Source organism: Alligator mississippiensis, chromosome 14 (assembly GCF_030867095.1).
Source record: "Alligator mississippiensis isolate rAllMis1 chromosome 14, rAllMis1, whole genome shotgun sequence".
In the NCBI taxonomy this organism is placed as follows: domain Eukaryota; kingdom Metazoa; phylum Chordata; order Crocodylia; family Alligatoridae; genus Alligator; species Alligator mississippiensis.
This window is the reverse complement of record NC_081837.1, coordinates 7,172,802-7,198,618: the sequence shown is the minus strand read 5'-3', so window position 1 is coordinate 7,198,618 and position 25,817 is coordinate 7,172,802. Positions and strand designations below refer to the sequence as shown.

Sequence of the window (25,817 nt, the reverse complement as noted above, 5' to 3'; positions counted from 1 at the left end):
CATAGTCAGTCTATGCATGTTACGCTTCTTGTAGCTAACAGTTAGGGAAAATTAATGGGACACCGAACTGTAGAAGTCTCCCTTTACTCATATTGCTGGATGAAGCTCAGAAGTGTAGACAACACCCCAAAAATATAAATCCTTTTTTCTGGAAGGTTAATTTTAGGTGCACTGCTACATGGGCTCTAAAACCTTGAGATTGCACAAACAGATAAGTTATTAGGTCATTAATCCAGTAGACATGTGCTAGTCCCCTTTTCACACACAAGTCTGAGATCTACTTTTAGCTGAGATCTTTCGTTATATGTAGGAAAATACACAAGATACAAAGGGTACATGGTGTGGATGGCCAACATGGGTTTTATTTCAGAACAAGAAAATGACAGAAAGACAAGCCCATAACGACGTCAAAGAGCTGACTATCCCCGAGCTGTACAGCATTTGGATCAGATTTTTGCAATTTACACTCACATCTAGCAAAACATTTTGTATTCAAAATGTGGGCCTACAAATGGAACGGTCATATTGAAATCACTTGGAAAAAATCAGCTCTTGCTGCTGTCTCTAACTTTTTTTCTAACATCTTTTCTCATCTTGAACATTAGAGCAATTTTTCAAATCTCCTGTCAGCAAGGGATAGATGGCTTTTATTAAGAAAATATCAGAGTCTGGAATTTGAAATGTTTCCTTCCAACAAGCATGGTGAAAAGTATGTACCAACAGCAGAGCCAGCTTACTACTCTCATGAGGAAGAATTGCTTTCTAATTGGATTGTGAAATCTAATGGAAACCATACTTTGCTGGTGAATAATTCTCAGGAGGGGATCTTGAAAAGTCTTACCTCATCTCTCTTTCTTTATCTGATAGAATACATCAAATATTCAAAAGCAAGTGCACCCTAGGTAGCACACAACACAGTAATACAGTAAACCACTGGCCTCTTTTAGACATTCGAGGAAGATGTAATATTTACGGGTGACTGGGTTTTCCTGTCATGTTACTGATTTGTAGAAAGCCTATACTAGCTCATCTTTATCATAGAAATGCAGATCCGGGGAGGAGGAGACCACTGGCTTGAAGGGAAAGGTTCTGACGGCAGCGTCCAAGGGCCAATAAATACTGAGATGTTTATAATTAGGAGAGGCCAATGCTATGAAAACACTTTCAGCCATGGTGCATGCACAGCCAGATCTCTTACCATAATTATTCACGTGCTCAGAGTGCTGTGACCTCAGCTGGGGGTGCCCAGGCACATCTGGTTCTTAGTCCCTGCTATGTTGTCCTCTAGGTTACTTTTTTCACAGATTGCACACTTACAACACCTCAAAGTCAAACATGGCATAGCGAACTCTACTTATTGCATAGTCCTACCCACAATGCAAACCAAGGGGAGTGTTTGGAATGGACTAGGAACACAGGAGAGAATGAACACAGACTATCAACATAGGCAGCATTCAGAGGTTCCTTTGTCCGTACAAAGTTTATCACAACAAGGAAGGGATATGGTCAAAGGAAAACTTGTCAACCCCAAGGATTTGGAATGGATGGATCAGCTCTGAAAAAATACTGCATCGTCAAGATGTTTCCTTGTTTTGGAATTGAAGAAAGATGAAAGGTTGCAGATTGTTGTTGCTTGTATTATTTATCTCTTGTTTCTGTCTGAGGCTGATGCAGAATTACTGAAAAACCACAAGAAAGAAAGTGTCTCTGCAGTATTTCTAGTGCAAGCCGAAGTAGCAATGCTGGAAGTTTTACAACAATGTTATTTTCAAAAGATTTCAGACCTAGACTTGCAGACAGGGGGCTATGGAGTAGATTCAGAAATTCTGGATTTTTTTAACCAAGCCAGGCTATAACCTCTTCTGAGTTCTGCCCTTTACAGCAAGGGAATCCTAGAAAAATAGAGGGATATAGCAAAACTAGGAACTCCATTGCAAGCTCCCTTTGCATTTTGGGGAGAGGGGAGAATAAGTAATAACTCCATTAAATTTTCTTGTCATCAGTGCTAAATTCCAGTTTATCTTGTTTATTACCCAACCTGCATTGGTGCAGGGTTTATCAATTGTTAATATTTTTTTCCTCTACCTTAGTTTTGTTTTTGACATGTTTTGCTAAATGGATGTTGTCTTGTTCCCCATTTTTTTTTCAGTTCCAAGTTGCAACTGCTATAACGACCATAGCAGGAGCACTCAGGTCATGGCCCTGTCAGATTCTCACAAATCCACGAATTCTGCTAAACACCTGTCATCAACAAGCTCAGACAGGAGGAGAAGTCCCCTTTTATTCTTAGTCCTGTTCTTAGTTCCCTTCCGACTAGTCAAGCCACTCTGTTCCCAAAACTGTCTCCCTTTCTATTGAGATGAAAGCCATGCGAATGCTACATGATATAGAAGATAACCCATTGTTCTGCCAGACCAAAACCCTCTAACTTCCACCACTTAGCTAGCAAGAAGAACCACTAAGAAGATCATTTGGACATTCCTCTTTGCCAGCACCCTTCCAACTTCCCTGACATCATTTGTAATCTGCAATGTGTCATGTTGTAAAGCAGTGCTTTCATTGATGATATGCTTCATCAGCAATGCAGCCAGAGCCTGGCTTGCTGACTTCAGAAGCCTATTCAATTTGCAGTTTTAACTTTCTTCTTACCATAGAATCCTTGACAAGTATTGTCTATTTTTTGGCAGGGAGGAAGGGGTTGGGCAGTTAGAAATCTCTTCAAGGGCATGCCAGATAATCTTGTAGGTTGGACTGATCACCTTCCTTAGCACATCCTGTGCAGCTTTGCGTATATCCTGGACCAGCTAGATCTTCAGAGATATTTTTCTGCTGTTTCCACATCAGGAAACTGGTAATGATTGAATACTTTTAGCTGACCTTGGTCTGATAGTCACGTTCCCATCTTCGTCTGCCTCCAGCTGCACAGAATCTTGCCTCATCCTTTGGCTTCCAGTAGTTATAAAGTGCCACTCCTCTTCTCTAGTTTCTTTTTTTTTCTGGTTCCTTGGTTAGTACATTACTTTCTTTCTTGATAGAGTGTTCTAATGCTTCCTAAATCATATATATCTGAATCTCTCTGATGTCACGTAGTATCAGGCCCAAATCCTAGGATAAAGCTATTTTAGACGTGAATACTGACTCTTTGCCCCATCTCTGAAAAATCACATCTGCTCTGTATGCTAAGCAATGAAAAATTCCTCTCTGCAGAGGCAATGAGATTCACTTGACTGACTTTCAGATTCTCTAATGCTCCCAGCAAGAGGACTTGTTCCCCCCTACATAGATCATAACTTATCCGAGACCTTTTTTCTCCTTCATCTTCCTTGAGAAGTATTGAGCCAAGTGGAATATTTTTGTCAGTGACCCAAAGCTTTGTGTGCAATTATTCACATGGAATTCACACTCATTAAAATGTCCCTTTTTTAGCCAGGTGTCAATGACAAATAGAAATTCTGGCTATAACGATAACACACGAGACTGACCCCAGACACTGCATGAATGAACTGGGCATGATTTAACTTTGCTTTATAAGCACAGACAGAACATAATTCAATGGTATGGATTATACCATTGTGAACAGCGTAGCGTGCCAGGGCAATACAGATTAACTGACACCCTTTCATGCTCTGAATAGAGAAACAGGGGCGTAGGTTGTAGCCACGTAGGTCTAAGGACATGGTCAGACAAGGTTCTTTGGGTGAATCTGATATCTTTTATTAGGGTTTTTGAACCAGAAAGCTTGCTTAAAAATTTTTTTCCCCCCAACTATTTCAGTTGGTCTAATAAAAGATATCAGATTCACCCAAAGATCCTTGTCTGAATATAGAAAAAAATCTTTAGGAAGTGGGCTTAGGGCTCTGATTAATGTAACGTATCTTAATGTTGTCTGAGATGCACTGTTGTGGAGAAAAAACATAAATATGTATAACGACATAAAGGTGGGTGGGAGTTTAGTGTTAGTGGAAGGTTTTCTGACTTATCTCACCACTAAATTCCTTTATTTGGCTTTGAGTCAACAAATGAGATAAGCAGGTGCCTAATTTTCAGCACATGAGTAGTTCCATTGAAGTTAATGAGATTACTCATTTGCTTAGTGATAGACACATGCTCAAATACACTACTAAATCAGCAACAGAGCAAGCTTCTGCATAGCTGACCACCATTTAGGCCTCAATACTAACTTACAGGCAAAGGTATGTTGGCAGAGCCCTCTAGTGGAGACACAGCACATGCTAGCAGAAGGATCTTTTTCTGCCAATATAGTTACACTCCCTCCACAAACACCCAATGGGTTTTTTTGGCACGGCTGTGCCTACCCCAGTAGTTTCACTGGTGCTGCTATGTAGTCTGTGGGTTGTGTTTTTTTTTCACACTCCTAGCCAAGACAGCTATTCCAGCAAAACTGTGTAGTGATCCAGTGTAGAGCAAAGTATTAGGCTGAACTGGACGCATCCCCAATTTTCTTCCTGTATGCTCAGCCCCCTAAAAGGTATATGGAACTGATGTTCCTTTGATCTTCCTATCCCGTGGTATTTGAGTAGCTTCCCTCCTTATGTTCATCATTTTCTTCGATGCATCTGGAAGCCAGTGTCTTCTGCAGTGCAACATAGCACCCCAAACTTTGAGATTCATTTTTTGTCTTTTCTAACGCACAACACTATCCTGGGTGTGGGATTAACCAGACAGTATAAGGCAGGGTAACCATACCCTAAGGTAATGCAGAAGACCGTTTTGAGAAACCATAGCAAGCTGACTTCCTGCATCTGGCGCAAGTGGAGTGATTTAGCCCAGTAGTAGTGGCTCTGTAAATAACACAATACTGGAAATACCCAAAGAGTGCATGTTTTACAACCTCTTATTTTGCTTTCCTCCTGATATCCCTTGAATAAGCAGTCATTTCCCAGTAATTAATTAAGGAAACCAGGAAGCTGAATCTCTGCAGATAATTAGCAAGCTGTATTATATTAGGGGCAACAGGAAGTACTTCATTATCTGCAGCCATTACAGTCCTGTTCATCTCCCCAGCATTTACTTTTTAAGCAAATGTTATGTTGGCAAAAGGCATGGGATTAATAGCACCGTAAACTGATCCTTCAGCTGGCTGCAGAATTAGGCAGAAATCAATGATGCCTTTAAAATGAAACCCAGAGTGGAATATGTTATTGAATAAAGGTATGGCCCAGATTTGTGACCCTGTAGGACAGTGATGCCAACCTTTTTTGGCAGCTGTACCACAAATTAAGCCCTGTGTGCTTCTTGAGTGCCACTCCAATCTGCTTCCCCTACTTGATCCACCACTCTGCTCTTTGCTTCCTGCCCTGTGCTCCCCACCTCACCTGCTGCTCTGCTTTCTGTTCCCTGTCATCTTCTGCCTACCCCTTCCCTGATCTGCCATGTTACACACACGCAGGCTGTCCATGCCACTTGTAGCATGGGTACTGCAGGTTGCCACCCCTCTGCTGTAGGGTGATATTATTACCATAGAGTTTGCCTGGATGATTAGCAACAGTGCAGGAAGAAAAATGGGTTCAACAGTTGTCCCAGTGCAGTAACTCCATAGCAGGCAAAGCTGTCAGTAACCTCCTAAGGATTGGTAAGCATCACAGCACCTGACAACTGCAACACACACCTCTGTCACACAGGTTTTTGAAAATCCTATCAAAAGACAACATGGAAGAGCAGATTGTTCACTATTTGAGGACCACGCATATAGTATGGAAAGGCTTAAGTTTTTTGATATCAGTACATTCTCCGAGATCTCAACCGTATGCCTAATGTAGCCATTTCTCATTTGTGGACTTCCCCCCAGCCCCTTCTTTCTCTTCCTTTTACTCTCCCTGTCTTATAGCAGTTGTTTGGATGATGTATCTGTCAGAACTATTTTGAACTTAAAAGAATATCTTTTTGCATCAATGGGAAGTCCTAGGAGTCTTTGTGCTGCATAACCTTCAATTCAAGATGAAATAGTTTTAATAGAGTCTTTGTAAGACGTTACTGAGACATTACAAACTTCCTGCCTTACATTATTTTTACTAAGGCTTGCAAAAAAAAAAATTCAGCTCACAACCAGCCTTGGGTATTTTCAAGGGAAAACATTGTGTTTACTCATTTTAGTAACAAAATCATTTATACAGACTCAGGCTGTGAAGGCTGCTGAAATGATTGGCACTTCCACTAATAATGCAGTCATCACATTCCTTCTAAACTTTTAAGCGTCAGTTCACAAATAAAAAAAATCAATTAGTCTGATTGAATTTATTAAGGAAATGTTTAACCACTTTTCTAATACTACTTAGCTTTTTTCTAGTGCCTTCCATTTAAGGGTATCAAAGCTACTCACTAATATGAATTAAATCGCACAACAGAAAGTTTCATCCTCTATTTAGAGGTACAGAAAACTGAAGCAAAGATACTTTTGTGACTGAAACATTTACCAGGTACTCAGAACATTTGGGTTTAAAGCCTGGCTCTGCCCAGCCTCCTCTCTGAGTTTGGGTAGTTATATTATCTCTCCAAACTTTGGTTAATTTTCTTGAAAATTGGAGGTAATATATCCTTTTCCTTCCCAGTTGTCTGCCTTGTCTACTTAAACCACAAGCTTCTGTGAGACAGGAGCAGCATTTTGCTATGTCATTGTCTCATGTCTGGTGTAATAGGCTCCCTATCTTGGTTGAGGCTTTTGTGTGCTACTGCAAAGCCAATAATAAAAAATATAATCAGTAAATGGTAGATTGTGTATTCTTCACAGCAGGGACTGTGTCTTCATCTGGGATGTAATGGCAGGTTTGCTCAATTAGCAGCATCCAGAGGGGAAGATACCTCCTGTGTCAGAAGAACCAAGGGAGTTTGGCAAGGGAAAACCAGGACAGGTCTGGGAACAGCTGTGCTCAGGAAGGAAGACAGTGTGCAAGACCAGCTTTCAAGGAGGGATTGGTGTTGAAGCAGTAGTCTGTGGCCACTGTAGTCAGTGGAAAGATTCCCTTTGGCTTCACCGAGCTCCTACCTCACGATATATAAACTTTAACTCCATTAATATTACAGCAGAAAGAATTTGGCCTGGTGTGTATAAATGTACTCAATTCCTTGCTGGTTTCCTCTGCCTCCACTTATACATGTGTTCTCCTCTCAACCTTTTACCCTTGCTCCTCCACCTCCTATGCTAGGCAAGTTTCTGTAGTGCAAAACACATTTCTAGGAAAGTAGAGAACAGCTTTGCATAATCTCAATGAAACAGAACGACCCAGCGCCTTTTCTTCAGTTGTAAGGAAACCCAAGATAATAGTGAGCATAAATAAACAGGGCAAGGCTCTTGAAATATGTTCGTCAAAGATTTATAATTCTTATTATATCTATCACATAATTGTGAATTAATTTTAATAATTTATATGGAACACTCATGGCACAGTAACCTTTACTCCATGGAAACAAGCTTCATTAGACCTTGGAAGTCAGGAGCAGGGTTTTCTTTTCTTTTTTATAAAAATGGTATCAAAGCCTATTTTAGGGGCCTTTGTATCATTCAGCACCATAATCACGACTCTGCAGCTCCTTAAAAATGGTGTTAAAACTTGCCTCTCAATATCAGCTAAACAGGTGGTGAGCAGTACTGTCTGCACTCTTCGTCTACACAAAAACATGCTCATGTTATTGTCACCTCCTCCCCATTCCCTTCCCACCTGTTTGTCTCATCTGCCTTGTTTTGTGAGTGCTGTTGGGCTGCACTCGTAAACTCGGTGTGGCAGGAACTTTTCATTATACGAGCATGCAGCACCTAACGCAACGGATCACAATCTCTGACTAAGGCCTACAGGAACTACTCCCAATACAAACAAGACTAAGAAAACTTCAGGGCAGTTCTTCACCTCTCTCTTAAAGATAAAATCTGCCTTCAGATGAGCAACCTTTCCTTATTTAAACAGGTGTGGAGTATCTAGAGTCTCAGTATTGTAAGTTAAGTCAAAACGGTATGTACCTTAACCAGTATATCAGCAGTCATTGTACACAGAAATACTCCATGATGCATAGGCATGATTTTTTGTGGTGTATAACTTGGTTACAGCAACATTGTGGGGTGTTACAGGGGTGTAGGTTGTAGCTGTGTTGGTCTAAGGACATAGGCAGACAAAGTTCTTTGGGTGAATATGATATCTTTTATTAGACAACTTGTGGGGTGTTGTCTTTCAAGAATAAACTTTATCCTGTATTTTTCACATAGCTATCCCTGAATTTTCTTGACACAGAGGAACCATAATTAAACTTAATCTAACTGTGAATCTTCTGTGATATATGCCTAGAGATATTTATGCCTTAAATAGTAAAAGTTTTCAGCCAGATCTTATACTGCCATAAATCAGCATCACTCCTGTTATTCCTAGGGGGCTATGCCAATTTACACTAGTTTTGTTATAGATTATGGGCTAGATCCTCATCAATTCACACCAAGATGTTCAGCTATTGAAAATATTTATTGCTTTAGTACCTAGCCCCAGTGTGCTAGGCATTTTAAATGTGTTTAATGAAAAACATTTCCCATCCTCATAAATCTTAAAATACCTAAGTAAATATGCACAGTACAAAAACACAGGGAGAGAATTCATAACCATTTATTAATGCTACTGTCCTGGAGGTTTTGCTTTATTATGCTGCAAAATGCTTTTGAAATGCTAAACTAAAGAAAAGCTAAACTCCATGACAAAGGCAGAAGAGACTATAGGTGATGGCATACAACGTTTCTATTTGTGCCGGCTTCTATTCTCATTTTATAAAGATTTTAATGTCACCGTCCATTATCTGTGTGGGATTTATTTTAAGCTGACATGCTCCTGGCCTCATGAATTTGCAATGCATTTTCCAATTAGTAGTGCATTTTGTGAATGGCAAGGACTATGTTTATTTTTGCAGCTGGGAGGGGATCAGGGACTCCGAGGGCGACCCTTTCAAAGCTGAAAGAAAGCAGCGTGAGTTCTGAATGAATATTTTATGAAATCTAAAGGTATTAGAGCACTGTGTCTGATTCAAGAACACAATGATCTTGCAGCAAACATTTGAGGATACCAGAGAAAGTATTCTAGATTTCCAAAATATTAAACCAGTCAAAACAGTCATGGGAATGGGGGCTTCCATTTGTTAAACAAAATGACCTACAAAAGCCAAGACAATACTCTCCATTAATAATACTCCCCAAATAATAGGTGTAGTTGTGTTGATTTATTGCTGGGTTGCACATTCATGATGTTATGGTCATAACACGAGTTTTAGGCTACTGGAATAGCACCATTTATATCGGGCATAGATTTCACCCAAACAAGATGTCTAAGAGTCTCGAATGGAGACATTCAAATTGAAGGGGCTGTGAGAGGAGGATGGCTTTCACTAGAGTAAATGTGAACATAAATGTTTTCATAAAAGGTTTGGTTTTGTTTTATTTCCAGGAAAACTGTGATTATTTAGGTATGCCCTGTCTTGTTACAAACCAAAATGTAGCAAAACTGTCCTCCTTCAGGGGAAACAAAGGGTGAAACTCACTCATCTACTTCCAGTTTAGGAATACACTTCAGCACATGCTTCACTGTATCCTAAAAAGTGATTTTTTTCCTGAATTGGGACCTAAGTAATAGGCTTAAAGCATCCAGGTAACTTATAAAAGCCATTACATTTGATTTATCTTCTTGTATCAATAGACTAATATATCCTTAGTAACATAAGCAAAGGCTGTTTAAAAGGAATATATTTGATATCTTTTATGTTGCTTCGTTCTCTTCCATTGCACTAGACAAACCATGCCAACTGATCTCAATATGTTAGAAATATTAATCATCATAAAACTGCAATGAAAATTAAGGCATAATAAATCACATTTCCCCCACTCCTCCAGCTTTCCCACAACTAACCTAGGTGCTTTATCAGTGTAGGCCATAACAGAAGATAACTTTCCAGTTGGGAAGGTGATGCGACTTATCCATCATCTGAACCCTTCGGGTTGCCCTTGCAGTTTGTGCCTCTCCAGCAGACTCCTTCCCACTCGCAGCACGGCTCTGTGGGCTTGCCTTGACCTCCTGACCTGTGAGAGAGAAATGAAAAATGTTTCCCTTTTAAACAAGGGTTCAAAAAAGTTTTAAGTGGACGCATCTAGAAATTAAAAGGGAACCAGAAAAGAAGCATTTAAATTGAATGCATCTCAGGAAGAAATATCTTGCAAGTGAAAAGTCTTTTAGAGCAGCTGTCCGAGGGAAGTGGCAGAACGAATACGCGTCGTTTGAGAAGCTGGGCTTGACAAAATACGGGAGAACGTGCTCTTGGTGTAACCCTGTGCTGCAATCCAGAAGACAGGTGGATCTTTTCCTTCTCTAAACTCTAGGCACCATTTGCTTGACTTTCCCATTTTCCTCCAAACGTTTCCCATTTGGTGCTACATCAAATCCATTAGTATAGTAATTTAGTAATTTCTATATAGTATAGTATAGTATATATAGTAATTTCATATAGTAATTTCTGTAATGCACACCTGGTTTCCCTCAGGCCGCCTGAGGAGTCTTTTCTTTCATCTCAGCTGGTTTTGACCAGCCCCAAAATGTGACCGGTGCAGTCCAGGTAGGCAAAACTCGACTTCACGTATAAGTCAATGCAGCATTGGGAAACACGGCTTATAACCAACCGCACATGACTTCAGTAATGTAAGAGTTCATTACTGCCTAAGCCTCCAAATGAGGTCCTGCAAATTGGGGCAGTTTCCTGGGAAATCTGAATGGTCTTATTCAATTCAAATCAGCGCTCCTTCTCTGCCTCATGGCTGGGGATGGGTTTGGGGAAGAAGCACATCTGCTTGATGCCGTTTGACAGGTGTTTGGAGCCTTCTCTGCCTCCACGCGAGCGCAGGGGGAGGGAGCCGCGTGGACACACGTTCAGGGGCGGGGCGGGGCGGGGCGGGAAAGCGCGGCAGGCTCCAGACAGCGCGTGAAGGGCCGCAAAGGCCCCGCCCCCCGCTTGGCCCCGCCCCCAGCACAAGCCGGCCCGGCGTCACGGTAATGGCGGCCGCGGGCGGAGCGGAGCGGGGCGGAGCGGGGCAGGGGGAGGCCCTCAGTGTCCGCGGGGTGGGCCGGGGCCGGGGGCGCCTGAGGCGGGCCGGCAGCAGCCCGCGGGCCCCTGAAAGCGGGTCGCGACGACACGGAGCTGGGGGGGTGTCCAGCGGCAGCGCGGGCAGGGGGAGCTGCCTCGTGAGGAGGGGAGTTAAAAACAATAAATACCAAGGGAGGTGTTGGAAGGCCCGGCTGGGCCGCTGGTTGCACCTGCACCCCTGTGTGGGTTGAGAAATGCACATCTCCCAAGGCCCCTTGCCACCCTCGTTGTCTATGATCCTCCCCCCCAGCCCCGCAATGATGAGACCGGCAGGAGGTTTTTGCCGCTGGAGCAGTCGTTAAAGCAAGCCGACGTGGCCTGGAAATGACAGGCGTGCTTCGTTTTCCTTTTAGGTCAGGATTGTCTGCTCTTCTTTAGTGTCTGGGGTCATGTTGTGAGGATCGGGATCGATTTCATATCTGGGGTCATGTTGTGACGATCAGGTTTGATTTTTATATCTGGGGTCACTTTGTGACGATCGGGATCGATTTTTGTATCCGGGGTCGCGCTGTGACGATCAGGTTTGATTTTTATATCCGGGGTCACATGGTGACGATCGGGATCGATTTCGTATCCAGGGTCACATTGTGACAATTGGGATCGATTTTTATATCTGGGGTCACGTTGTGACAGTTGGGATCGATTTTTATATCCGGGGTCACATGGTGACGATCGGGATCAATTTTGTATCCGGGGTCACGCTGTGACGATCAGGTTTGATTTTTATATCCGGGGTCACATGGTGACGATCGGGATCGATTTCGTATCCAGGGTCACGTTGTGACAATTGGGATTGATTTTTATATCTGGGGTCATGTTGTGACAATCAGGATCGATTTCGTATCTGGGGCCACATGGTGACAATCAGGTTTGATTTTTATATCCTGGCTCACATGGTGACGATCGGGATCGATTTCATATCCGGGGTCACGTTGTGACGATCAGGTTTGATTTTTATATCTGGGGTCACATGGTGACGATCGGGATCGATTTCGTATCCGGGGTCACGTTGTGACAATTGGGATCGATTTTTATATCTGGGGTCACATGGTGACGATCGGGATTGTGCCCCAGGATGAAGTGACCCTTAGGACTTTATCTGAGGGGAGGTGGAAAAGATCTGTGGAAGGATGAGTAAGAACCATAATTGACACTAAAATTGTATCTCACACCTGCTGGGTTATGTAGTTCTGTATTTCTTGACTCTTTAAAGAGTAGTGATATAAAACTGCTTTCTTCAAATGTTAATTTAGGCCTCCGCAGATGGTAACCATCTGTTAAATGACTAGCAATTTAAAATATTTGATTAGCACTTTATATAGCTTGGATGGACCTACTGTTAGCAATATATAAGTGTACTTGTAGGGGGAAATTTGCTAGATCTTGTTCTTTTTCTGTTACTGTTCTGTTCGTGGTAAATCTCCAAGCTATCAATATTTTTGCATGCCTTCTGTTTTATTTATACATCGTGTTTAAAGTTGGAACTTGAAGCTTGCAAACCGATTGTACCTGAAGCTGTTGGAACACCATTAGAAATCAAACTGAACTCATGTAACCACCGAAGCGATAAAAATAAAAGCCCTACGCCTTCAATATCACCTGTGTGGGTGGGACCCTGCGTTTATTGTAATGATTTTTAATATTAAATTATAATAGCGAAAACCGTTATGTCTATTTATGCACTGATTAATGACAACTGCCTTTCAAACCATTAGGTTCTCAATAGCCTTAGAAAGTTCATTATCCATTTCAAGGGGGGGGTTCATGTCCATTTTATAGATGGGATTCTCTTTCAGTCCCACCAATAAAACGAGGATTTGGACATTGATAGATGAAGGATGTTACCTAACTACAAAACAAATAAACAATCCTGTCTTTTCAATCCTGTACTAATCCTGTCTTTTCCTTCTAAGTACTTCCAAGTTTCTGCTGTTGAATTTTAAGTTTACCAGCCATGATGCTTTCTTTGTAAAATTTGCCTTGTTTCACTTTGTACGGTGTGCATTTCTCAGCTCTGTAACAGCAGCTTGTGATTGTTTTTTAACAGCTGAATACACAGCATGACAATGGCTCCGTTACCAGGAGCTGAATTAGTTCAGAAGCCTTTACAGTTGTACCGCTACCTGCTTCGATGCTGTAGACAACTTCCTGAAGAAAATATCCGCCAGCATTACAGACATGCCATCAGACAGGTAGGGAGAAACCTTGTTTTCAATGGGGAAACATGTAATGGTTTCTGCTTCTCTAATTTTTTTGCATTGTCAAAGTTTAATGCTACTTGTAATGGATTAACATTTGGTAGTGGAAGAACTGTTTTTCCACAGCCTTGAAGAAACATGATAACGGCTAAAAGGATCTTACCATTAAAAAAAAACAACCCTCTTTTGTACGGTTAGTAACACACACAGATTATTTAAACTAGAAAAATGTTTTAAATCACCTTTCCATCTCTCGTGTTTCTCTTGGGGTTTGATTGAAGCCTTGTTTGTACCAGCAAAATGTACTGTACAAAGACTATTTGTTCTTCATAACAGTTGTAGTGCTCGGAGATGTTCCAAATGGTTTACATGTAAGGAACGTGCTCTCTCATAAGAATTACTTTGCAGGGCTACGTACCAGTTTGATCTGAACTGCTCTAGTGCCATTGTGGATGCAGTAATTCTTGGAAAGGATTCTGTGTTGGAAATTGTGTTCTTAACATAAATCATCCATTGTTACCATGGGGCATCTATACACACGCTCCAGGGTGGAGGCAGAAGCGCTTTAATTAGAGCCTGTCCGAGAGCTGCTTTAATTAAAGCACCCTCAGTGCCATGTGTATTTGGCATCCCACGCTTCACAATGGCAGCAGGGGCACTAAAGCTAAAGCTTGTTCAATGAGCTTTAGTTCAAGTACCCCCACTGCCATTTTGAAGCGCAGGGACTCGGAATAGATGTGACATGGAAGCTGCTGGAGTGTGTTAATTAATCGAGTCTGCTCTGTGTGCTAATTAGCATGCGTTGGAACAGATGTTTGGCACATGTATAGGTGCCCATGAGCACTAACAACTGTTTTCCACCTGGTACAAAATTAGACTTCAGGTCACTTTTAAAGTTAAGCTTGTGTTTCACTGTTGTTCTGAATTAGTTATCTTTTATTCACTTTGTTGACACAAATTGCTGCATAACCCCCTGCTCTACTAACAGGTGGAATAGATTCGAATACTTAGTGACACCATGTTTAGTAATGCCCAGTAATGCCCTTTATGAACATACCTCAGTTAGTTTACTTATTTCTGCCTTGTCAGATTATCTGCTCATTTTTCATCTTATGCTTATTTCAGGATTTTAAAATGACAGTTATTTTAGTACCATCTGAACAGCTGTTTCATTAACTGGATTAGTCATTTTCATTTTAACACCGTAGAGTTTCAAAGTTCATGAGGATGAAGATAATCCCGAAAGAATCCAACAAATTATTAAAAGAGCCATTGAAGATGCTGACTGGGTCATGAATAAAGTAAGTGCATTGGATACAAGCCTTGTCCCGTAGCGTGCATTTTAGTTAATTCAGTTCAGAGGTTAGCATGTTGCAAAGCAAATGCGACTTATGTTCCTCTGCACTGGATTTGAGATCTGGGTGAAGGGAATGCCATAGGAAGTAGGCATGATAATAACGATGGTAATTTTTATCAAAAACAACTCATGTGGTGCGGGGGGAATGGCTGAGGAAAGCCGAATATGAATCAATGAATGAGAACCACAAAGATTATAATGCCTGGTTTCTGATGGGGATTATTTTGGATTGCACTAGTTGGTGGCAGCAGTAAATACAGCTACTCAAGTATATGGAAAAAAAAAAAAGACAAGAACCCTCTGTATTGCAAAGATAAATGATGAGACCTGTCAACCCCCTCCCCAGCAATATCCCATTCACCTGTAACTGGTATACACAACTTTCCAGAATGCTTTTCTCACGTGTCAGGCCAGTGCTCCTTTGATCAGGGTTAGACAACATAGTAGTAAAACTGTCAGAATCAGTTGACACTAGCTATCACCAGTGGAACTGCATCTGCTTTAGTTCAGCAATGGGAAACTGCCTTCAAAGTCTCACTATAAGCAAGGCCACACAGATATGTCATGTTCTGTCCAGGGAAAATAAGAGTTGTTGCTTGAAAGGTAAGTTGGATTCTTACATGAGGGAATGCCAATCTCTTCTGATTCATGAAGTCATGTGTTCAGCTGACTTCAAAACTATATTACTTGACTTTTAAAAGGCTTTGAAAAATCACTCTACTAGCTGGAGAATCCAAATGAGAGTTAACATGGGAGCACCCAAAAATTACTCTCAGAATCCAAATCCCAGCAGTGTTAGCCTGGTTCTCACTCATTAGTATGAGTGCCTACCTCATTGTTTTCACTGTGATTTAAAGGGCTTATTTCTGTTCTTGAACAGAGATTTCAGACAGCCACAGGTGAATTACTCCAGATTTAAAACTGTAAGAAAAAGAAAAGTTAGGCCTATCACATCCTTGAAGAAAAATGTCACATTTTGTATATTCTAGAGGAGAAGTGTCTTGTGTTTTGCTGAGGTTTTTTCTCCTCCTGGGAAACAAACAAAAAAATGCATAACACAGATCATAAAGTAAATACGAAATGTTAGTAGGATTTTTCTGTATGAATTGTTACTTTATATGCAGCTTCTCTTACAAATAATATGTTTTTTGGGTTGTGTGTTTTTTTTTGTTTGTTTGTTTTGTTTTTTTGTTTTTGTTTTTTGCAGTATAAAAAACCAAAGTAGAAAGAGAAGAATGCAGAGATGATGCTCATCAGTACAGATACTAAGATGGAATAGGAGCAAATAAGTCCAGTTGTTGGTAATGGTGCCTGCAACTTACCTGCACATAAAAAAGGTGTGATATTCTGCCTTGCTTAGGTTGTCATGTGATTTAATTCCTTTTTGAAGCCTTTCATCCACCAGTTTTGCATAGTTCAGAAACAAGGACAAGATTTTAGTATTTATAATTGCAAATCTTGGCTCAAGATCAAAACTACCCCAGAGTTTGAAATGGGAAAAGAGGTTTCAGATCTGAGCTTCTGGCTTGGTTCATCCCACTGTAGAATCAGAATCTGAATTAAAATCCCAACACTGCGGAAGTTCTAGATTTTATCTACTGTGTTTGCTAGCGATGTTGAAAATAGTAATAATTAAAACTATTGCAAGTCTTCATTGCTGTTATAACTCAGTGACCTGTGAAAGGTTAATAAAATGGACACAGACATTTGTTCCAGGCTGAAGAACATGGGTCAATCTAGTGACTATATCAAGGAAATTCAAAGGTTAGTCCTTTAATTACTTCAAATATATATAAGCTTGTCAGCACAAACTGAGGAGAATTCTGTGCCCTCAGTTATACCCAGGAATGAGGGAGCTTTATATGAATGTAACAAAGGGCAAAATAATGGTCTGTTGTATCAAATGATTTTCCTCTCCCTTTCAACCCAATTAAACAGAGAGAATGAGTGCAGTCTGTAGAACCAGCAAAATAAGTAGGGGAAGTACTTCTCTGCCTTTCTGGATTGTTAAGCACTTCTAGCTTATTTGAATGCAATTTTTTGACTGAATGTATTTAAAAAATAACTAGTTTAAGCAGCAATGTTTCTGCTAAACTACTTAAAGTGTGAAAATCAGGAACCTATCTTCACATATTTAGAATTGTTAAACCGATGCTTCCTGCTTAAATAGTATCTGGAGGGGGGGAAAAACACAAAGCATGTTAAAATGTTGTGTATGCAAGCACCAAAAGGGGAAATTAAACTGGATGCTTTAATGAGGTGCACTTGTATCAGCCTTATCCATAAATATTTGCTTTGAGTTTGTCATATAGTGGCTGAAAAAATTGTTATGAAAGCTGTGGTAGTGCATAAAAGTGAAATACAAAATGAGTAATTTATTAATATGGCATTAAAATTGTTATTTATTTAGTACCAATGACATATGTGGTAAGCTACGGAGCCTCATAACCTGTGACTGACTGACAACCTAAGGGTTTGACTGGATCCTTAGGCCATGGTCCTGGAACCAAAGAATATTTGATTTTAAGTTGGTCCATAGGTAGCAGTGCACTGAAATTTAAGTTCCAGAGATGGGCTAAATCTCTCTCTTTAACATGGTACGCTCTCACACACAGTGTACCATGCAGAATAAGAATTTTACATCTGCAGAAGGTGTAATTACAGAAAAGACAAGCAAAGGCCCCCACAACTTCATTGCTTTTGTTATCCATGCCCATGATGCTTTCTGTGATACAGTTACAGTTACTTTCTCATCATATTGTACATCCTAAATTCACCAGTAGCTTTCCTTTCTAAGGGCAAAATACTCTGTGGTCCTAACTACTGAATTGTGGGAAAACAGTTTCCTTTCAGCCAGGATGTGGATATGTCCTATGATGCTGAGAGAGAGATATATATATATATATATATCACTGACTTACCACACTATACAGCTAATTAATTTATTAAGGCCTTGGTAAATCATTTGCAGCATGTTATAAATAGTTCCTTACCAACATTCACTTAAATATCTATTAAGGAGAGGAGGGAGGGGGGGTTGTTCCTATCATTGTTATAAACAAATCTACAAAGAAACCAACAAGAGAAGTTAGATATGCCAAATTGAGAAAATGGTGTATTTCAAGCAGATGCTTGTATTTATGTGCATTTGCTTTTCTCTGTCTCCAGATGGCAGTGGAATATGCTGTGCATTTTATTTGGAGCCCTCTAGTCTAACACTAAGGCTTGTGCTTTTGTTTTTCTTTAATTATTTTCCTCTGTAAGCTAATGAGCTCCCTCACTAGGCAAAGGAAAAAAATCAACCTCACACCTGTGATACTTTAAAGTTTTCTGTGGCTTATTACCAAAACCATACAGATAAAATAAATACAGAATAAGGCTATGCCTTTGATCCAATGTGATTGCCAGGGTTTGGAGACCTTTCACTCTGTGCATCTCTCTCTCTGTTCCAGGTTTGTCACTGGAACCAGCCTCCCTTTTGTCCAGCTGAATTCTCTCTGACCTTTACAGAAAACATCTGGTCCAATTGCAGCCCAGTGTGGTTTGTAAAGGCCTGGATCACTTCGGCATACTCACCCTGAGGACTAGCCCTATAAAAGAAGTGCAATAACAAGGAGTTAATATCAGTGTAAATTCTTAGTTAGATGTGCCATGCTTGTACCAAACTGGCTTATACCAAAACTAAAACCCTAGTGTAGACAAGACCTTCGACATGACTTAAGGGGCAAGGGCAAAGCTGTTGCTGTCAACAGCTGAAACACTGAAAAAAATAGTTATTGATTCTTAGTCCAGCATATATGTAGCGTCAAGTATAAGGTGATTGGGATCAAGAGGAGGTTTATGGGTGTGTGTAGATGCACATGAGAATATTAAGATTGGTTTTGATTACAATGGAAAAGGACTAGCAAGTAGGTTTGGGGAATATTGTCCTTAAGTAATTGAAAGTGCTGAGAAAATGACACCAATGAGGATCCCATTAGTATTTTGATAGAATGGCAATGTATAATTTAAGAAAATAAAGAAACATGTTATTAAGCAGTGTTGGCAAATTGTCATGAAATTTTACTAGCCTTCTTATTAATAATAAGACCTAAAGATACTTTTTATTTCATCTTTCTATCAAACAAATAAAAAAATGGCTTGTCCTACATAAACAAGTGGAATTTTGTATGTCAGCCATAAAATTGTTCCTAGGCTTAGAGATGTAACTGTAGTGTATGACAACCAGAAAAAGAGGACCCCATTCTCTCATAATCTCATACCCCAGCCAAAGTCTTGCCCACACTTCCTCCTGTTACTGCCATCACCACCTGACTCCTGCTGCTGTCCTTTCCTCCACCCTCTGCTGCCTTCTGCATTTTTTTCTTTCCCCAGCTCTTTCTGACATTTCCCTGCAACTCTGGTCCTCTTCGGTGAGCTTAAACACAGAAAGGAAGCTTACGAGAAGCCTGGACAAACAACTCGGGAGGTTTGCTTGGGCATTACATATAAGAGAATTGATCGGGAATGCAAGGATGAAGTCAGGAAGGCCAAAGCACAACTTGAGTTGCAGCTAGAAAGGTGCATGTGAAGGGTAACAAGAAGGGTTTCTACAAGTATGTCAGCAACAAGAAGTAGGCCAGGGAAAGTGGGTCCATACTGAATGGGGGAGGCAACCTCGTGACAGGATGTGGAAAAGGCTGAAGTACTCAATGCCCCTTTTACCTCAGTCTTCACAGGCACGGTCAGCTCCCAGACTACTGCATCAGGCAGCACAGTTTGGGGAGGAGGTGAGGAGCCCTCGGGGTGAAAGAACAGGTTAGGGTCTACTTAGATAAGCTGGATGTGTACAAATCAATGGGGCCACATACAATGTATCCAAGGGTGCTGAGGGAGTTGGCTGATGTGATTGCAGAGCTGCTGGCCATTATTTTTGAAAACTCATGGCAATCAGGGGAGGTCCCAGATGATTAGGAAAGTGCAAATATGGTGCCCATATTTAAGAAAGGGAAGAAGGAGGATGCCGGGAACTACAGACCTGTCAGCCTCACTTCAGTCCCTGGAAAAATCATGGAGCAGGGCCTTAAAGAATCCATTTCTAAGTGCTTGGAGAAGGTGATTAGGAAAAATCAGCATGGATTCACAAAGGGCAAATCATGCCTGACCAACCTGATTGCCTCAATCTGATGAGAGAACTTGCTCTGTGGATGCGAGGAAAGCAATGGACATAATCTGTGATGGGCCAGCAGTGGGGATGATGCTCAAGGGCAGCCAGCATGGTTTCATTAGGGGTAGGTCCTGTCAGACCAACCTGATTGCCTTCTATGATCAGGTCACAAAATCACTGGATGCAGGTGTCGCGGTGGATGTAGTCTTTCTGGACTTCAGCAAGGCCTTTGACACTGTCTCCCACCCCATTCTCATTAAAAAGCTAGGTGACTGTGGCATTGGTGCCTACAGAGTCAGATGGATTACAAACTGGCTGAGGGGTCGTACTCAGAATGTGGTGGTGGACGGGTCATTTTCGACCTGGAGGGAAGTGGGCAGTGGGGTCCCCCAGGGCTCGGTCCTCAGGTCTGCACTGTTCAATTTCTTTATTAGCAACTTGGACAATGGGGTGAAGAGCAGCCTGTTTAAATTTGCAGACGACACCAAGATTTGGGGTGAGGTGGGCATGCTAGAAGGGAAGGACAGATTACAGCAGGATCTGGACAGGTTACAGGGGTGGGCAAATGAAAATAGGATGGGATTCAATACTGATAAGTGCAGGGTGCTGCACTTGGGCAGTAGGAACCAGCAGCATACCTATAGGTTAGGGAACTCCCTTCTCGAAAGCACGGTGGCAGAAAGAGATCTTGGAGTAGTTATTGACTCCAAGATGAACGTGGGCTGACAATGCGAGAACACGGTCAGTAGGGCTAACTGTACCTTGTTGTGCATCCACAGATGCATCACAAGCAGGGCCCAGGAGGTGATCCTTCCCCCTCTATGCGACACTGGTCAGGCCACAGCTGGAGTACTGCGTCCAGTTCTGGGCGCCGCACTTCAGGAGGGATGTGGACAGCATCGAGAGGGTCCAGAGGAGGGCCACTCACATGATCTGGGGACAGCAGGGCAGCTCCTATGAGGAGAGGCTACGGGACCTTAACCCGTTCAGCCTTTGCAAGAGAAGGCTGAGGGGGGACCTGGTGGTCATCTGTAAACTTACTAGGGGGGACCAGTGGGGTTTGGGAGAGACCTTGTTCCCCTGAGTGCCTCCTGGAGTAACAAAGAATATCAGCCATAAGTTGTTAGAGAGTAGGTTCAGACTAAATATCAGGAAGCACTACTTCACGGTCAGAGCAGCTAGGATCTGGAACCAACTTCCAAGGGAAGTGGTGATGGCTCCTACCCTGGGGGTCTTTAAGAGAAGGCTTGATGTCTACCTGGCTGGGGTCATTTGAACCTGGTTTTCTCTCCTGCCCAGGGCAGGGGGTCAGACTGGAAGATCTACAAGGTCCCTTCTGACCCTACATCTATGAATCTTTGAATATACCTTGACTTCAGCAAGGCTTTTGATACCATCTCCCACAGCATTCTTGCAAGCAAGTTGAGGAAGTTTGGGTTGGATGAATGGACTCTAAAGTGGATAAAACCTGACTGGATCATCGGGCTCAATGGGCAGTAATCAGTGGTTCAATGTCTAGCTGACAGTCGGTATCAAGTGGAGTGCCCCGGGGGTTGGTCCTGGGGCTAGTTTTGTTCAATATCTTAACTAACAATCTGTAAGATGGGATGGAATACACCCTCAGCAAGTTTGCAGATGATAACAAGCTGGGGGGAGTAGTAGATATGCAGGAGGGTAGGGCTAGGATTCAGAGTGACCTAGACAAATCGGAGGATTGGGCCAAGAGAAATCTGAAGAGGTTCAACAAGGACAAGTGCAAAGTCCTGTACTTAAGATGGAAGAATCCCATGCACCAGTATAGGTTACAGTGGACAATAAGATAGATATAAGTCAGTAGTGTGCCCTTGTTGCCAAAAAGGCTAACAGCATCTTGGGCTGCATTAGTAGGAGCATTGCCAGGAGATGGAAGGAAGTAATTATTTGGCGCTATTCTGCATTGGTGAGGCCTCATTTGGAGTACTGTGTTCAGATTTAGGCCCCCCACTATAGAAAGTATGTGGACAAGTTGGAGAGAGTGTCTAGCAAAGAGCAATGAAAATGGCTCGGGGCCTGAGGCACATGACTTATGAGGAAAGGCTGAGGGAACTGGGCTTATTTAGTCAGCAGAAGAGAAGACTGAGGAGGGATTGGATAGCAGCCTTTACCTGAAGGGTGGTTGTAAGGAGGATAGAGCTGGATTGTTCCCAGTGGTGGCAGATGACAGAACAAAGAGCAATGGTCTCAAGTTGCAGCAAGCGAAGTTTAGGTTAGATATTAGGAAAAACTTTCTCACTGGGAGGGTGGTGAAGGAACAGGTTACCTAGAGAAATGGTAGCATCGCAATCCTTGGAGGTTTTTAAGGCCTGGCTTGACAAAGCCGTGGCTGGAATGATCTACTTGGGGATGGTCCTGCTTTGAGCGGGGTGTTGGACTAGGTGACCCCTTGAGGTCCCTTCCAACCCTAACTTTGTATGACTCTATAATGGAGATAGCAAAAGACACATCTCTGATAGCAAGGGCCTCCTTGCCAGGTTTCAAACCCCAAACACTAGGATGCTAGATTTTTGCAGCAAAATGTTTTTTAATGGGGCAGAGGAAACTATGTGGGTTTATTTTCCCTCCTTATTCTCAAAAATAACTGAATCACTTTAGCTGAAACTAAATAACTGAAACAGAATAATTCAGCCCAAGGCAGACATACAGCATACAGAATTACAGCCTTAATTGGTAAATAGGTTTGCCAGGTTTTGTGCACCCAATGTGTGACATTATATGGCTGGGTTTTTTTACTGGGATAATTTGAATCTGTATAAATAATTCTCAGATGCTTAAACTGTGGTTATTCAACAACAGACCCTAGTTGAGCAGATGGAGGCACATGGTACTACTCTTGTCTATGGGCAGGTCAGCTAGATGTGTAAGCGGTCAACTGTGTGAATGCCAGGCTAGCTGTGGGACAGTAGGCAGACATAGCTTGGAGTGCATCTGCAGATCAGTTTGTGAGATCAGGATTTGTGAACTTCAGTCCTTATTTGGACCTAACCATTTGACATGAGATTGCTGAAACATGAGGTTAGAAACAAGTGTTTAGCACAAAATTCCTGTTGTTGCATAGCTAAGGAGCATGGTGACTGACCCAAGAGATACTCTTGTGTGACTATTTCCCCTGTTCACATGGTGACAATCTGGATTCAACTGGAGGCCACAATGTTTGGGCCATTCTTGGAACCAAAAATTGTAACTCAGCTTTCAAAATCTATTACTGTATTTCATGGATAAAGTTGGCTGTTCCCCTTCTGTCATGACTCAAGCTATTTTCCTTGCAGTCGACAGGCCTGAACTCAGAAGCAATATGCTTCCTTGCAACAATGAGTACAACCCCAGTTTCTGAAAGACACTCATTCCCTTATGGGGAAATGGAAGGGTTGTTCAATTTGCGCAGCCTGAGCTCTTTGTTTTCACAGCACAGTGTAAAATGTGTTCCAAGGCAGCAGTAATTTGCAACAGTTGCAGCAATCCCATGTCAAATGGTTAGATCCAAATAAGGATTTAATTGCCTAAGTCCAAACTAATGACCCAAAACCACCCACTAAATGGTTACTTAAGTCTAGAAACTCTCCAGCAGGCACCTCCCATATCTGAGATTGGGCACTTGCCTAATAAGTGTGGGACCCAAGTTCAATGCCTTTCTCAGCCTGACAGGGCTCTAACCCATGTCTTCTGTCTTCCAGGAGCATGCCCCTACCCTAGGCTAGAGACTAGGCTTGAATGGGGATGCCCTCTTCCTCCTTTTAAAGTTAGGTGAAAAGGAATATAAGATTCATGGGGCCAGAGGCAGTGAGTGCAAGATGGAGCCTGATTTTAGTTAGGAGTGAGGAGTCCTGAGGTCACCCTGGAAATATTTAAGTCAGCAATAGTGATTTGTCCTGATTATAGCCATTGGTGGCGAGTCTGCAGTGTACCATTGATGTAAACCCAGGAAGAGATGGGTAAAGTCTCTGGTTGTTCTGTGGAAGCTTATTTCAGCTTCAAACAGATGTAAACTGTGCTGGTGTCTAGCTGTTCTGCCCGTTTACATTAGAGGCCGCACTGGTTTAGCTACACTGGGGTCAGCCACAGGTAGCTATAAGGAGGTCACATCCCCACTGTAGCCAAGGTCCAGCAAAGCTGCATGCATAGCTTAGTCCCGGTTGTCCATAAGGAAGCATGAAATTAACTGCTCTCTCCCAGGGCTATCTGCTGGCTTTGGAATAGGACTCCTCCTATGAAGAAATCCTCTAAATGGAGTGATCACAAGTGATTATTTATCTCCTCATCTGGAATCCTGAGATAAAAATGATGGATGCAGAGCATGGGATAAAGTTGTCATAAGGTTTCCAGGAGCTGTGGCTGGAGGTGTGAGCTGCCATCAGATCTAATTAATACAAAAGTGAAAGAATATGGAAGGAGGATGTGGTGACCCAGCTGTTGTGCAACCTGTGTGGGCTTTTGTGGTCACTTGCTTCATGACCACAATTACTATATTTAAAGCCCCAGAAAAATATGACAAGTCAAAAAGCACTAGAACCCTCTATTTTTAGTTATAGCTTAGTTTCATTTTTACTGAGGAGAGGGACCATTTCTACAACTACTTTCTATGCTGCTTCTGGTAATCAGTGGACTAATGGCAGCTATGCATAATCTTTCTAGTGTGGCTTTCTGTATTGAAATGAATTATGATTTTTTTATTCACATTACAGTATTGTCTAGAGCAGTGATTCTCAACCAGGGTGTCATGGCACACAGGGGTTCCTTGAGATCCTTTTAAAGGTGCCGTGGGATGTCCTGCAGTGTTAGCACCGTTAGGTGTGGGAACACAATGGATAAGATAAGCCCATAAATTTAAAAAAGGAATCTGGAATGTTAAAAAATAATTCTGACCTGTTCTGGTCTGAATTTTTTCAACAGAAAAAATTCCTAATATTTCTGTAGTCAAAAAATAAGGGGGGGGGGGGGGGCTAAGAGCTGACATTTTCTGGGGTGTGCCTTGAGTCTTTTGAGCAGTGTCTCAAATCTAAAAATGTTGAGCACCATTAGTCTTGAGACCAAAGTGAGCTTTGGGACCTCTTTGTTCTCTATGCACTGTATAAATACAGTTTTGGGTCCAGACACCTTGAAATCTGCATAGACACGAGACAAGGAGTATATTCATCCTCATTGTACAGTCAGAGACAGCCAGATTTTCAAAGGTACTTTGTTGTCTAAAGATGGAAATAGGTGCTGAGATGGATTTTTAAGGGGCACCTAACTCCCTTTGAGATCAACATGTTTTAAGCATATTTCAGAATTCCTCTTTCTATCTTCAGCCATCTATATTGGCAAATCTGACTCAGAAGAGCTAAGGGCCAGATTTAGATGCCTAAAGATACAGATTGGCCCCAGGGGCATTTAAAAAAGCACCCAAGTGAGTTCAGAATCTAATCTATTTTAGACAATTTTATGCCTCTCACTTGGTCCCTCCGTAGATTTGGCTCTAAGTAAAATGGAATCTAGCAAAACAGAGGTTTAAACCAATAATTCTACTTAAGTTCAGAGGCTGCTGCATGGGTGTGGAAAATGGAGCACCTATTCGCTGTACTTCCTGTCCCAGAATAGGTTTCATTTTCTGGTGTCTGTCCTGCCTCTTCAGAGAATGGGCTTTTTGGAACAAGGATCATCTACTACTCTGGGTTTGTACAGCGACTAGCACTTGATTGGCCATAGGCCCTGCGGTAGTAAATGTGCCCTCTGTACTACAACTTTAATGTCAACACCACTTTCAACACGGGGTGTTAACACCTGCCCCTTTAAATAGCCGGAGGGTTCTGTTCAAGCTTGTAAATACAGTTACTTCATTTCAGGAAGTTTTAATTTGGAGCTGGTTAGCATAACACCTTCAAGCAGCAACTCCTCCCAACTAACGCTTTATTTTCTCTGTTGTATTCTTATGGCCTGATTGAATTAGCTGTTTGAAGATGACACAGATGGCGCCTTGCATTTATGC

General features: G+C 41.9%; 2 protein-coding genes and 1 long non-coding RNA gene across 4 annotated transcripts in view; 2 read left to right on the top strand and 1 right to left on the bottom strand.

Annotated features, from left to right (window-relative positions):
- The window catches only part of LOC106740094 (uncharacterized), a 69,848-nt gene extending 58,937 nt beyond the window's left edge, over positions 1-10,911 (bottom strand). Inside the window, exons 1-2 of the long non-coding RNA XR_002092127.2 lie at positions 10,505-10,911; positions 9,891-10,060 (exon numbers count right to left, since the gene is read on the bottom strand). This is a non-coding gene — a long non-coding RNA (uncharacterized LOC106740094). The remainder of the gene's footprint in view (positions 1-9,890; positions 10,061-10,504) is intronic.
- A 29-nt stretch (positions 10,912-10,940) lies between these two features.
- LYRM9 (LYR motif containing 9) lies at positions 10,941-17,052 on the top strand. Of its 2 annotated transcripts, none has more exons than XM_014608136.3 (4): positions 10,941-11,021; positions 13,163-13,307; positions 14,522-14,614; positions 15,878-17,052. In XM_014608136.3, the coding sequence occupies exons 2-4, from the start codon at positions 13,176-13,178 to the stop codon at positions 15,893-15,895; spliced, it is 243 nt and encodes an 80-aa protein (XP_014463622.1). In that variant the 5' UTR covers positions 10,941-11,021; positions 13,163-13,175; the 3' UTR covers positions 15,896-17,052. The 2 variants fall into 2 exon arrangements, with proteins under 2 accessions (XP_014463622.1, XP_014463623.1); XM_014608137.3 differs by lacking the exon at positions 10,941-11,021 and adding an exon at positions 11,126-11,468.
- Positions 15,920-25,817, top strand: part of NOS2 (nitric oxide synthase 2) — a 77,666-nt gene continuing 67,768 nt past the window's right edge. Inside the window, exon 1 of the mRNA XM_019493421.2 lies at positions 15,920-16,007. The gene's annotated coding sequence lies outside the window, so the exon portion shown is untranslated. The remainder of the gene's footprint in view (positions 16,008-25,817) is intronic.